This window comes from Mobula hypostoma, chromosome 6, assembly GCF_963921235.1.
Source record: "Mobula hypostoma chromosome 6, sMobHyp1.1, whole genome shotgun sequence".
NCBI lineage: Eukaryota > Metazoa > Chordata > Chondrichthyes > Myliobatiformes > Myliobatidae > Mobula > Mobula hypostoma.
The window spans coordinates 18,762,864-18,776,041 of record NC_086102.1 but is presented as its reverse complement, the minus strand read 5'-3'; the positions used below and the strand labels follow the sequence as shown (position 1 = coordinate 18,776,041).

The 13,178-nt window shown below is 40.5% G+C and overlaps 1 protein-coding gene across 2 annotated transcripts in view; it reads right to left on the bottom strand.

Annotated features, from left to right (window-relative positions):
* LOC134347846 (MORC family CW-type zinc finger protein 3-like) overlaps positions 1-11,048 on the bottom strand; it is a 109,625-nt gene extending 98,577 nt beyond the window's left edge. Inside the window, exons 1-2 of one of the 2 annotated variants that reach the window (XM_063050337.1) lie at positions 9,745-11,048; positions 9,549-9,621 (exon numbers count right to left, since the gene is read on the bottom strand). In XM_063050337.1, the coding sequence (XP_062906407.1) occupies positions 9,549-9,621; positions 9,745-9,801 (130 nt within the window). In that variant the 5' untranslated portion in view covers positions 9,802-11,048. The remainder of the gene's footprint in view (positions 1-9,548; positions 9,622-9,744) is intronic. The other variant, XM_063050336.1, reaches the window with a different exon arrangement.
* Positions 11,049-13,178: the final 2,130 nt, after the last annotated feature.

Sequence of the window (13,178 nt, the reverse complement as noted above, 5' to 3'; positions counted from 1 at the left end):
TTATTTTTGTTCTTTTTTTCTTTAATCGAGTTCTTTCTTGTTTCTTGCTTTGTGGCTACCTGTGAGCAAGCAAATCTCAAGGTTCTATGATTTATACATTCTTTGATAATAAATGTACTTGAATCTTGAACTGCCATCTTCATGTCAGAAACAAAAAAATAAAAATTGGTGGTATTTTTACACATCAAGATACTGGTGATGCCATATGCACTATTTGTGCGGAAGCAAAAGTTGGAGACAAGTTCAGTAGAGGAAAAAATGGGAAGAATGTAATTTAGATTAATTAAAATAACATCTTAATCAGAGTATCCATATAGATGCAGTTACCAAATTACACAACCAGAAGAAATGAGGAATTTGGCGTATGTTTAACTGAAACTCCAAAAGAGCCTGAAACAGGATGTGCGAAAGCTGCCTATAACTGATAATGGTCAAAGTGATAATTGATTACATTACCATAGCAATTAAAATTAATGTTTCTATGCATTCATTCAAGAAATTCATGCACATGGCCAAGTATGTAAATATACCAGAGTCGGTGAAGCAAGAACAATGCGTTTGAAATTGTTGAGTGCATCAGCTTTGAGCTTCAGAAACAGGTAATAGAAATATGGTGAAAATCTGTTTTCCATGCACAAATTACTCACAAAAGTTAGAGACATTTCTCTACAGAAAATGACAAGTTTACATTTCAAGTTTCAACTGGAAAATGAAACTTGTTTGTGGTTATTTTGACACAATGAAAAGTTACAATCAACAATCTTGATATTCAATAGATTCATCTACAAGCTCTGATGTTGATGCTGCACCTATCATTCAATTCATTGAACATGCATGTAATCAAATGTAATCATTTGGTTAACAGATTTCCTGACAATGGTCAAGAGAATGGCAAGCTTTTCACACTGTTGTTTTTGCAAAAGCAACCAATTTTGAATTTGGAAAAGAGAATGTTGTACGACTGACAAAAAACTTCTCAGCTACTGGTACAAATTACAATGAAAGCATTGCCTCAAAAATATCTCAACAATACTGTGATTTCAAATTTGTTGTTTCTGAGAAAGCTAAGACTGATACAATTAAGACATTCACTGATATGTTGAACTAAGTGCTTAGAAACGTAGAATTTGAAGAACTGTGAATTCTTGTTGACAGTGTTCGAACATTTCAAGTTTCTAGTGCTGACTGCGAACATGAATTCAATCTTATGAATTCAATCAAATGTAAATCCAGAAACAAGCTAGAAGTGGAACATCTGGATGATCTAATGAGCACTAAGGTGCATCTTTTATCTGGATGCGAAATTAATCTGCATTGTATTTATAGACAATGGATTTGTAATAAAGACAGAGGAGAAAAACATTATGAAACGTGAAAGATTTTCTTTGTTGCTTTGTATTTCATTATACTATACCCTTCAATTAATAAATATAAAAGTATGTGATTTTTCAAGTTTCATTCTAAATATTCAATGTACGCATTTTACAAAGAAAAATAATTTAAAGTGCCACGCAGTTTTCAGTCCTTGTAAAACTTTTCTGCTCAACGCAATGGTTGGTCTGTGCAGCTGTTAACAAAAATTAGAAGGAACGCTGATGTTGACCTAGCTATACCAAATCCCTTGAGCTTTGAGGAAAAACCAGCTTACACACTTGTGTCTTCTTTGCCATATCCTGTTGAGCCAGACCTCTAAAAGCTATGGATACTGCTGCGTAAAACAAACTGCTGGAAGCGAATGTTAGACAGTATCAAAGCAAAATGAGGGAAGACTCAAAGCTGCAGAGATGTGGTTTTTGAGAAGAATGATGAAAATATTGTGACAAGACAAATGAGGAAGTGTTCTAAAAAGCCAGGCTAAGAAGAGAGCTGATATCGTCAGTCAGGAAATGGCAGGTTCGAATTTCTGGGACGTGTACTGAGGAAAGAGAAGCTCAGACATCTTGCAGTGATGGGAAAAAAGGATGGAAGAAAAAGTTGCAGTTGACAGCGCAGAGCATTAATCAGTTAAATCAAGGGATGGACAGGTAAAAGTTTTGAAGGGCTTTTTAGAATGGTGTATGATACAGCACATGATGATACTGGAAGAACTCAGCAGGTTGAACAGCATCTGTCAGGGGGAAGGAATTGTTGATATCTGGAGCTGAAATCCTGCATCATATACTACCTGCTGAGTTCCTCCAGCAGTTTGTTTTATGCTCCTTATTCCAGCAACTACAGCCTCTTGCATCTCAATGTTGCTGTAAAGACTGTCGGAATCTTATGACCTCCAGTTAAGATATCCTTTTCACAAAGACAAATTTTATTCCTTACAGCACTGTTGAATTGACTCAGTTATATAAACTAGATCTAAATAGGTGAGGCAGAAATTCACTTGTTTTGCTTTGCTTTTACTTGTGACATGCAAATTAACCCCTCATATTTTTTCATGTCCATCCAGATGACCCATTTAAAAATTATGGACAAGTGCACTGTATTTTACAATACTGGATTAATCAGTTAGAATACTGGCACTATCTTGTATTATCAAGTACCACAGCTACTGATCTAGAAATACATCATCAAACGCAGTCTAATCTCCCATCGCATGCTAGATATTTGAAAAGAAGTTTGTGACTTCTGTATACTTCAGATAGTAAACTAATTCATTTATTACTCTATTGCTGCTTGTAACTTAACAGTGAATGCAGGAAGCCTCTCATTTCTAAACATGCTGGAGTTACAATCACTCAGAAATAGCAAGCTCATGCAAGACCTCAACTATTACAAATTTAGTTATACAGGATTTAGTAATAATCTGCAGGTTGAAGTCAGTTACAATATAGTACTTCATCATCTTATAACTTTGGTAATCTAGTTAATGCAATCTGTCTACAGTTGGGGGTTCCCAACCTTTTTTATGCCATGGACCCCTCTCATTAACTGAGGGGTCTGTGGACTCCCAGGTTGAGAACTCCTGGTACAGCAAGGCTTTCTGGAACAAAAACCCTAACTGACTAGCCAAGGGAGACTTCAAACTTAATACTCAAAGAAAATCTCCAAATTAAACTTGAATATGTAAAGTTAAAATCTTGATGTATTAGAAATGTGAGACATTCACAACAGATTCAGGATTCCATTAATTTAATGAAAATATTAGAACCCAAATGGAAATATTTTATGGAATAATAGGTGTTATGATTTGGTTCAATCCAGTTCTACAGCACACAACTACAAAATTTTAAGTTAAAACCCATTTTTTTGGACTTTCTTCACTTCACCAGAGATACAGGGTTAAAAGAATATTTTAAACATTTAGTAAAACAAAATGAAAGTAGGAGGTAATCTTAATCATACCACACATTTCACATAAACTATAGATAGCAATGAACAGAAACTGAAACCCAAAGGGGGAAGTATAGCAGGAAAAAAGTTGCAAGAAGAACCCTGTCAAATAGAGGATCAACTCTGATCCACTGAGAGCAAATTTTTGGAAACTTTTTTGAGAAGTTATTAATCCATGATTTAAGACGTGGAATTATTAAAATGTTGGGAAATAAAATACATTAAGAAACAAAGTGTGAAGGTGACTTACTGAAGGGAAAAGGGCAATAGTCACAGCGGAGATTAGTGGAAAAATAAATTAGCTATAACTGCTACCCTGTTTTTCATAAATATGACAATGTAAGTGCCAAGAACAGGTGAATAAATACAACAGGACATGTAGAATTACAAATTATATAGCATTATACAATAAAACAGACCAGTGAGCCAATTCACTGCATCAGCTCTTTGGTTAATTCTCTTCATGCATAAATGAATCACCCCACTAATCAACAACACATCTGCCCACTTTATCAGTCTGTCTACATGCTCCTGAAGTTTATTATAGTCCTCTATGTGTGCTTAACAAGTTCAGAATTATAAAATCAAGCCACAAGACCATAGGACATAGGGCAGAGATAAGCTATTCAGCCTATCGAAGCCTATCAGTCCTGACGAAGGGTCTCGGCCTGAAATGTCGACTGCGCCTCTTCCTATAGATGCTGCTTGGCCTGCTGCGTTCACCAGCAACTTTGATGTATGTTGCTTGAATTTCCAGCATCTGCAGAATTCCTGTTGTTGCTATCGCATCTGTTTTGCCATTCTGTCATGGCTGATTTATTGCTCTCAACTCCATTCTCCTGCCTTCTTCCTGTAACCTTTGACGTCCTTATGAGTCAAAAACCTATTAACCTCCATTTTAAATATATCCAATGACTTGGATTCCACAGCCATCAGTGGCAATGAATTCCACAGATTCACCACTTTCTGGCTAAACAAATTTCTCCTCAGCTTTGTTCTGAAATGATATCCTTCTATTCCGAGGCTGTGCCCTTTGGTCCTAGACTCCCCCAATTTAGGAACGATCGGAAGCCTACATCATTATATCATAACAAGAAGAATACCATTTCAGAATCGGGTTTATCATCACTCACCTAGGTCATGAATTTTGTTTGCGGCAGGAGTACAGTGCAATATGTAAAATTACTACAGTACTGTGAAAAAGTCTTAGACACCGTAGCTGTATTTATGTGCCCAAAACTTCTGCAGAGTACTGTATGTGTCTAAGAGTTCCTTCAATATTCCTAATGTATCTGCCTCTGCTACCACCTCTAAGCAGGGCACTTCACGCAACCACTGCTCTATGTAAAAAAGAATTACCACTGACATCCCCCCATACTTTCCTCCAATCATCTTAAAATTATTCCCCCTTATGCAGTTAAGGTTTGTTAATTGAGGCAACTCAGATCATACGCATTTATTAAGGCACAGAAAGCAGGCATTCAACCCCGCCAGTTGTGCACAGGACAATTCCTTCAATTTCATTCCCCCTCCTTCCTGTAATCATGGTAAGGTTTACTGTCATATGTACAAGCATGCACGGGTACAATGAAAAACTTACTTGCAGCAGCTTCACAGGAACTTGTAGCCTTTACTGTATTCTCTCCCTTGCCTATCAATTCCTCTGATTCATTTGCCACTAACTCAGGCACAATTAGTGACTGGGATGTGAGAGAGAACTTAAGCAGTCAAGTGAAGTGTATGTAACATAGAGAGCACTTGAGGTCAGATTATAGCTCAGGTCCCTAGAGTTAAGAGGCTTTTCCCTGGAGATGCAAAGCAAGCCTGCCTGTCCTGAGGCAACCAAATAGGTTACTGACTCACAGATTTTTTAAGTTTAATCTATATTGATGGATCCCTTGAACTACAATGAACATCTTCAATTTTAATCAGATAACCTTTAATGTCTGCCATTTTATTTTTATTTTAGTGATACAACGCAGAGTAGGTCGTTCCAGCCATGCCGCCCAGTGACCCCCAACAAACCCAACTAACCCTAATCTAATCATGGGACAATGTACAACAACCAAATAACCTATCCAGCATGTCTTTGGACTGCGGGAGGAAACTGGAGGACCCAGAGAAAACCCACACATTCCACAGGGAGGACGTACAGAGACTCCTCACAGAACAGCACCAGAATTGAACTTCACATTGCAGAACGCCCTAAGCTGCAACAGCTTCGTGCTAACCGCGATATTTTCTGCCATGTGCTGACATTTTCTGGATTGGTATTTTGTTAAACAATGTTTTAAGGTCCATATAATTGCATTAACTGCACCCAGAAGTCCCATGGATTACTTCAAAAGACACCAAGTAACACACACAAAACGCTGGAGGGACTCAGCGGGGCAGGCAACATCAATGGAAATAAACAGTCGACATTTCAGGCTGAGACCTGTCTTCAGGAAGTGTTGTTTAGCAAATCCAGTGCAATGTGCACAAAATGCTGGAGGAGTTCAGCAGGTCAGGCAACATCAATGGAAAGTTAATGTTTCAGGCCAAAATCCTTCATTGGGACTGGAATTGAAGGGGAAGAGGTGCGAATGAGAAGGTGGAGGGAGCAAATCCATGCAGTGAAGGGAAACAACTTGGTTAAAAAAAAACACTTCCAAATGAAGACCAAGTATAAGCAAAAGTCTACTAACCAAGCAAGGCAGCAACATCCAGTACGGAACTTGCGATAGAAGTTAACAAAATAGTTAACAGGGAAAAATAGGTACAGAAACTGTTTCTATCCATAACTTCTCAGTTCTGATGACATAATAGAATGAAAGAGAGCCTAATTTAGTTAACAAACCATACCTATAATGAACCAAGATAATTAAAACTCTTGGGGAGGAGCTGAACCAATAGGCTGGGATTTAATATAACATAATATTGTTTCAGAATACTATGGACAGAGGTACTCCACACAATGCCCTAGCTAAAAATTGTAATTTAAAAACTTTCTGGTCCTCAACATGGGAGGCAGCGGGCCACCAGATCTCCCCTATTATAATGTTAACCAATTTCAAAAAGCGTTTTGTTCACTACAAATGTTGGTTGACACCTTTAAGAAGCCACAGTAAGACACTAGACATCTCAGTAACCACTAGGTTCACATACTGGGAAATCACTTCAAAAGCGGGCAAAAAAATGATTTCAATTGTTTTCTAATTTGTGACATTGCTGATATAATAAATATACACCTAGCCTTTGACCACTTATGTAAAGGGACCTGGGAATCCGACCCAGAGCTCCCTGAAAGAGGTTATTCAGGTTAACAGAAGATATGAAGTATGTCTTTTTTTGCCTTTATTAGTCAAGGAAATGAGTTCAAGAGTCAGGAATTACTGTGTGTTGCAGCTTTATAAAACTCTATTTATGCTGCATGTTGATGTGAGGGCTTTAGGAGAGGGTACAGAAGAAGTTTTCTCAGAATGCTGACCAGATTAGAGGGCACGTGCAGTAAGGAGAGGCTGAACAAACCAACGTTTTTGTGGGAGCAGTGGAGGCTGCGATGAGACCAGATAGATATTTATAAGATTACGAGAGGCGTAGATATAATTTTCCTTGGGTCATAATGTCTAATCCTCAAGGGCTTGCACTTAAGTAGGGAGGGGGAGGTGGAAGCGGAAAGTTTGAAGGAGATGTGCGGGCAGTTTACACACTGAGAGTGGAAGGTGCCTGGGTTGCTGCCTGTTGTGCTGGTTGAGGCATACATGATAGTGGCATTCAAGAGACACAGGAAGTGTGGGCATTTGATTATTTTATTAGTTCAGCACAACACAGAGGGTCAAAAGGCCTTTTCCAGTGCTGTATTCTTCTATGTTCTATTTAGAAATACAGGTTTTCAAATGCTCAATAAAATTGAACACCCTAGAGCCAGTCCCCTGATACTGTGAGCTCTTTAATAAGAATGAAAGATCACATAAAGACAGTAGTATTTAGATAACTGAAACAATCCATCCCACAGAACATCCTGGTGAATCTCCTTGCAGTTGTATTCACATTCTACCTGTCATGCATAAACAGAAGTCTACACACTACATCAGATGCACCCTAACCATTTTTGTCAAATAGAAGAGCACCATAACCTCCCTGTATTTATATTCTAATGAAGTATCACATATGCCTCCTTCACCATCTCAAATATTCCTGCACTACCACCATCAGGGATCTGAAGCAGGCAATGCAGCAAAGTCCCATTCTTCAGTACCTTCTAGACCCCTACCATTTACCGCGCATGTTCTACCAAGTCCTCCCCAAGAGCAGAGCTCTCAAATTTAGAACAAAGAATAGTATAGGCCCTTTGGTTCACAATATTGTGCTGACCTTTTAAACTACTCTGCATCTTCCTTCCCACATAACCCTCCATTTTTCTATCACCCAAAGTTCAGAGCAAATGTATCAAAGTACATATATGTCACCAAATACAACTCTAATATTCATTTTCCATGTGTCTATCTAGTTTCTTAAATGTCTCTAATGTATCTGCCCTGGCAAGGCAGTCCATGCTCACACCACTCTGTAAAAAAACCTAGCTCTGACATCCCCCCCCTATACTTTTCTTCAATCACTTTAAAATTATGTCCCCTTGTAATACCCACTTCTGCCTTGGGAAGAAATATCCACTCGATCTATGCCTCTCATCATGATCTATACCTCCCATCATCTATGTACTAGGATTAAATTCCATGACTTGATTTTCCCATCTTACCAACAAAATGAATATGGATTTGTTAAAGTTAGGCCACTGAAGCTTCAGACAAACCCAAATTTCCAGAACATCAAAGACATGGAAAAAGTTGCAACAGTAAGTGAATTAAAACAGGCAAATACAGAAAAAAATATAGGCATCATAAATGTAGTTAAAAGTTCCAACTCTGGGCCAAATCAACCTCTCTTGACAGCTTTAATATCAGGAGTTGTGGCAATTCATTTTGCCTTTAGCATACAAAAGCAGACAAACGTACTTACTGTCAGTAACTAAATCATTGAACTGAAAGTTCCTCAAGACCTCAATATACTATACATACTTGTTTCAAGTTAACTCCTTAGACAAATGGAACAATCTGTTCAACTCCTGTTGTAATTTTAAATAATTTCAAACCAAGTATGTTGATAAGAACCTCCAGATCTTTAGCAATCCAGAGCAATCTTTAGCAATTTTTTGTCTTGCTGACCAATATCTAATCAGCAGCAACTTTACTCTGACACAGCAATATCTGCGGCATTTGCAACTACGTGCAAAAAGTCACTGGCCTCTCCTCTGGCTCCTTCCTCAACAGATGCCTTTATTAAAACACATTCCACCCCCCACTCTTCCTAGTTCTAGTGAAACTTCAAAAATCTGAATTCTCAAGTCCATTTCTCTCTCCACAGAGATAAGTATTGGATATTTCTAATACTGTACTTTGTATTTTTACCCTCGCTGAACTCTCTGCTCATTTCTTCTGCCATCCACTTTGACAAACAGGCTCCAGAGGTTCTTGTTAGCTGTACCATGCAACGATGCCCACCTGGCATCCTGTACACTGTTGTTTCCACAGTGGGACAATGGATAGCCAAGATGCGATCATCTGTACAGATACCCTTGAATATTTGCATTAAAGACACAAACTGTCCCTTTCTGGTTTTGATACACTAACCAGGAGGCAATATTTGAAGAAACATGGACAGTTTTGGTTCAGATCCATAGCAACCAAGATAAAGAAGAGTTCTGAATGATCCACAAACACTACCTCAACATTCCTTTTAGGAATGCACGATTTATTTATTTCGTAATTTATGTCAATTTTATTGCTTTGCACTGTACTACTTCAGGAGATAGATTTCCTGTCATATGAGTAACAATCCTGAATTCTGAACTGAGTTCACAGCACATAGCTACTAGAGCACTCACATGCCTTCACTAACTCTCATTTTTAGAAAGATTATATCAATACATCAAAGTTTAAGAAGTAGTGTTAATTTAAAAAATTGTGATTCTCAGGGCATTAGAAGTCTGACGGACACACACACAATATATAGAGAGAGGGAAAGCAACAGAGACAGAGAGGGAAAGATGACGCAGGGAGAGAGGACAGAGAGAGGCACATACAGACACAGAAGGGAGAGAAAAGTAAAACAACGCTCCGTTTCACTAAAGTGCGCAGTTCAGTAAACACCCTCAGAGTACGAAGCGCTCTAGATTTGGCACTCACCGATCAGCTCTGCCACGGCGCTGAAAGGCCAAGTATGACTGGTGGAGTTGGAGTGGAGGAAGTTGGGGTTCAACTGCGCGAATCAAAACAAGAGAGGAGATCATTAGGAACCAGCGAAGTATAAAATCGAAACCATCAGAAATTCTCGATGGAGGGCAGTATCGCCGAGCGCCAGGAGCCGCAGCAGTTCACTCACCGCGCTCAGTGGGATGCCCTGGCCCGCCATCCCCGTCTGTAGCAACGGCGCAGCCATCTTGTTGTCAGGCCTCCTCTGCCCGGGCAGCGAAAAAGGGAGAGAGAGAGAGAAGAAGAAGACTCGTTACTACCAGCACACCGCCTCCGACTAAACACCTTCCACCTTGGCTCTCATTCGACTGAAACTCCGCCCTCGCCGTTGTCAGCACCATGAAGGGAACCTCCCTCCAGCCAACACGCCACTTCCACCTGGCAACGACCCAGCTCGCTGCGTGAGTGCGGCGCGGGCTGACGGCCGCACGGTGTCAGCGGCATGCCGAGACTCCGGCGAAGCTGCGCCCGGGACGTTATATTCAACTCTGGTCACCCCATTATAGCGAAGATTGAATGTGGAGGCTTTGGAAAGGGCACAGAGGAGGTTCACCAGGATCATGAACACAAGAGATTCCGCAAGGTGCTGCCCGGACTAGAGATTATGAGTTTTAAGGAAAGGTTCTTGGGTTCTTGATCCTCCAAAATATTCCGCATGGTTGACAAATTTGGATTGTTTTCTTTGGAGAGGCGTGGCCTCAGAGGACCTTATCTAAAATTATAAGAGGTATAGTCAAAGTTGATGTCCTGATGAAGGGTCTCCGCCCGAAACGTCCGTTGTTTATTAACCTGTCTGAAGCTTGCTAGTTATACTTTAGAGCGGGTGTGCTCTATACAATGAGTATATTGACAATTGCATCAATGCCCCATTTCTAATATTCCTATTTGTTTCTTTAAATTCTTTCATGGTCTCAGCCCTCCCTTTTCTTAATATTCTAATGCAGTCCTAAAACATGGGAGCCCTGCGCGTTTCCAAACAGCAAAATGAGTGCACGACAAAGTTCGAAATAAATTTACTAACAGAGTATGTATTTGTCATCATGTACAACCCTGAGATTCATTTTCTTGTGGGCATACTCAGTAAATCCAATAACCATAATAGAATGCACCAACTGGGCCCCATACAACCAGTGTGCAAAAGATAAAATGTGCACTTAAAAATAAAGAATGAATAACAATAAATAAATAAGCAATAAATATTGAGAACATGAGAAGAGTCCTTGAAAGTGAGTCCATAGGTTGTTGGAACATTTCAGTGATGGAGCAAGTGAAGTTATCCCCTTTGGTTCAAGAGCCTGGTGGCTGAGGGGTAATAACTGTTCCTGAACCTGGTGGTGTGAGACCTGAAGCTCCAATACCTTCTTCCTGGTGGCAGCAGCAAGAAGAGAGCATGACCTGGATGGTGGGCGTCCCTGGTGATGATTGCTGTTTTCCTGTGACAACGCTACGTGCAAATGTGCTCAATAGTGGGGAGGGCTATTCCCGTGATGAACTGGCCATATCCACTACTTTTTGTAGGATTTTCCGTTCAAGAGCATTGGTGTTTCCATACCAGGCTGTGATGCAGCCAATGTCATGCTGAATTTTTGCAAACTCCAAAGAAAGTAGAGAAGTTGTCCTGCTTTCTTTGTAATTGCTCTTACGTGCTGGGCCGAGGACAGGTCCTCTGAAATTTTAACACTGAGATATATAAGGTTGCTAATGCTCTCCACCTCTGACCCTCTGAAGTGGACTGGCTCATGGACCTCTGGTATCCTCTGACTGAAGTCAAAAATCAGCTGCTTGGTCTTGCTGACATTGAGTGAGAGGTTGTTGTTGTGGCACCATTCAGCCAGATTTTCAATCTCCCTCCTATATGATGATTCAATACAGCCTTTGATTTGGCCAATGTCAGTGGTGGTGTCAGCAAACCTGAATATGGCATTAGAGCTGTGCTTAGCCACACAGTCATAACTGTAACCAAGCAGAGCAGGGGGCTCTAAGCACACAGCCTTGTGCATCTGTGCTGATGGAGATTGTGGAGGAGATGTTGCCAATCTGAACTGTCTGGGGTCTGCAAGTGAAGAAATTGAGGAACCAATTGCAAAAGGAGATATTGAGGCCAAGGTCTTGAAGCTTATTGATTAGTTTTGAACTGAGCGGTTGGTAGTATTGAATGGTGAGCTCTAGAATAAAGATCATCCTGATCTTCAGCCAGAGAAAGCAGGATCTCCCAGTGGCCACACATTTTAATTCCACATCCCATTCCCATTCTGACATGTCTATCCACGGCCTCCTCTACTGTAAAGATGCACCCTCAGGTTGGAGGAACAACACCTTATATTCCGTGTGGGTAGCCTCCAACCTGATGGCATGAACATCGACTTCTCTAACTTCCGCTGATGCCCCACCTCTCCCTCGTACCCCATCTGTTACTTATTTTTATACACACATTGTTTCTCTCACTCTCCTTTTTCTCCCTCTGTCCCTCTGAATATACCCCTTGCCCATCCTCTGGGTTCCCCCCCCCCGTCTTTCTTCCCGGACCTCCTGTCCCATGATCCTCTCGTATCCCTTTTGCCTATCACCTGTCCAGCTCTTGGCTCCATCCCTCCCCCTCCTATCTTCTATCATTTTGGATCTCCCCCTCCCCCTCCAACTTTCAAATCCCTTACTCACTCTTCCTTCAGTTAGTCCTGACGAAGGGTCTCGGCCTGAAACGTCGACTGCACCTCTTCCTAGAGATGCTGCCTGGCCTGCTGCGTTCACCAGCAACTTTTATGTGTGTTGCAAAGATCATCCTGATGTCATTTTTGCTATTCAGATTTACCAGGGTTGTGTGAAGAGCCAGAGAGATGGAATCTGCGGTGTACCTGTTGTGCTGGTAGGCAAATTGGAGCAGATACAAATGACTTCTCAGGCAGGAGTTGATGTGTTTCATCAACAACCTCTCAAAACACTTCATCATAATTGACACAAGGGCTAGTGGATGATAGTCATTGTGGCAGGTTACCATGATCTTCTTGGGCACTGGTATAATTGAAGCCTGCTTGAAGCAGGTGGCGACCTCAGACTGCCGAAGAGAGACGTTAAAGATCTCAGTGTACTCTCTAGTCAGTTGATCGGCACAGGTCTTTAATACTTGGCCTGGTACCCCATCTGGGTGCCTGGGCAAGTACTGAGAGACAATGTATAAACAACCCACCCACTGAGGAACATAGAAATAGGAATTGGACATAACCATCTGGTCCATCCAGCCTGCCCAAATTCAATGACAAGCTTATTCTGTCATTCACCTAATTTCCTTTTCCTCATAACCCCTAATTCCCCCACTATGGAATCATCTAACTGTGTTCCAAGTACATTTAATAAGGTGGTTTATCATTCCAATGAGGAATTTAATCATTCCATCTTTAGCAGCTGACATAAGCTATGCCTTCAGCCTGGGTTCTAACCTTTGACATACCTTCACAAAGTTTCTCAACCTCTTCTTTAAGATGTTCCTTAATGTAGACCTTTTTTTAAATTCAAACAATTAGTTGCATTCATAATTTCTCAGCCGATAAAGCAATTGTCTTTTTGAGG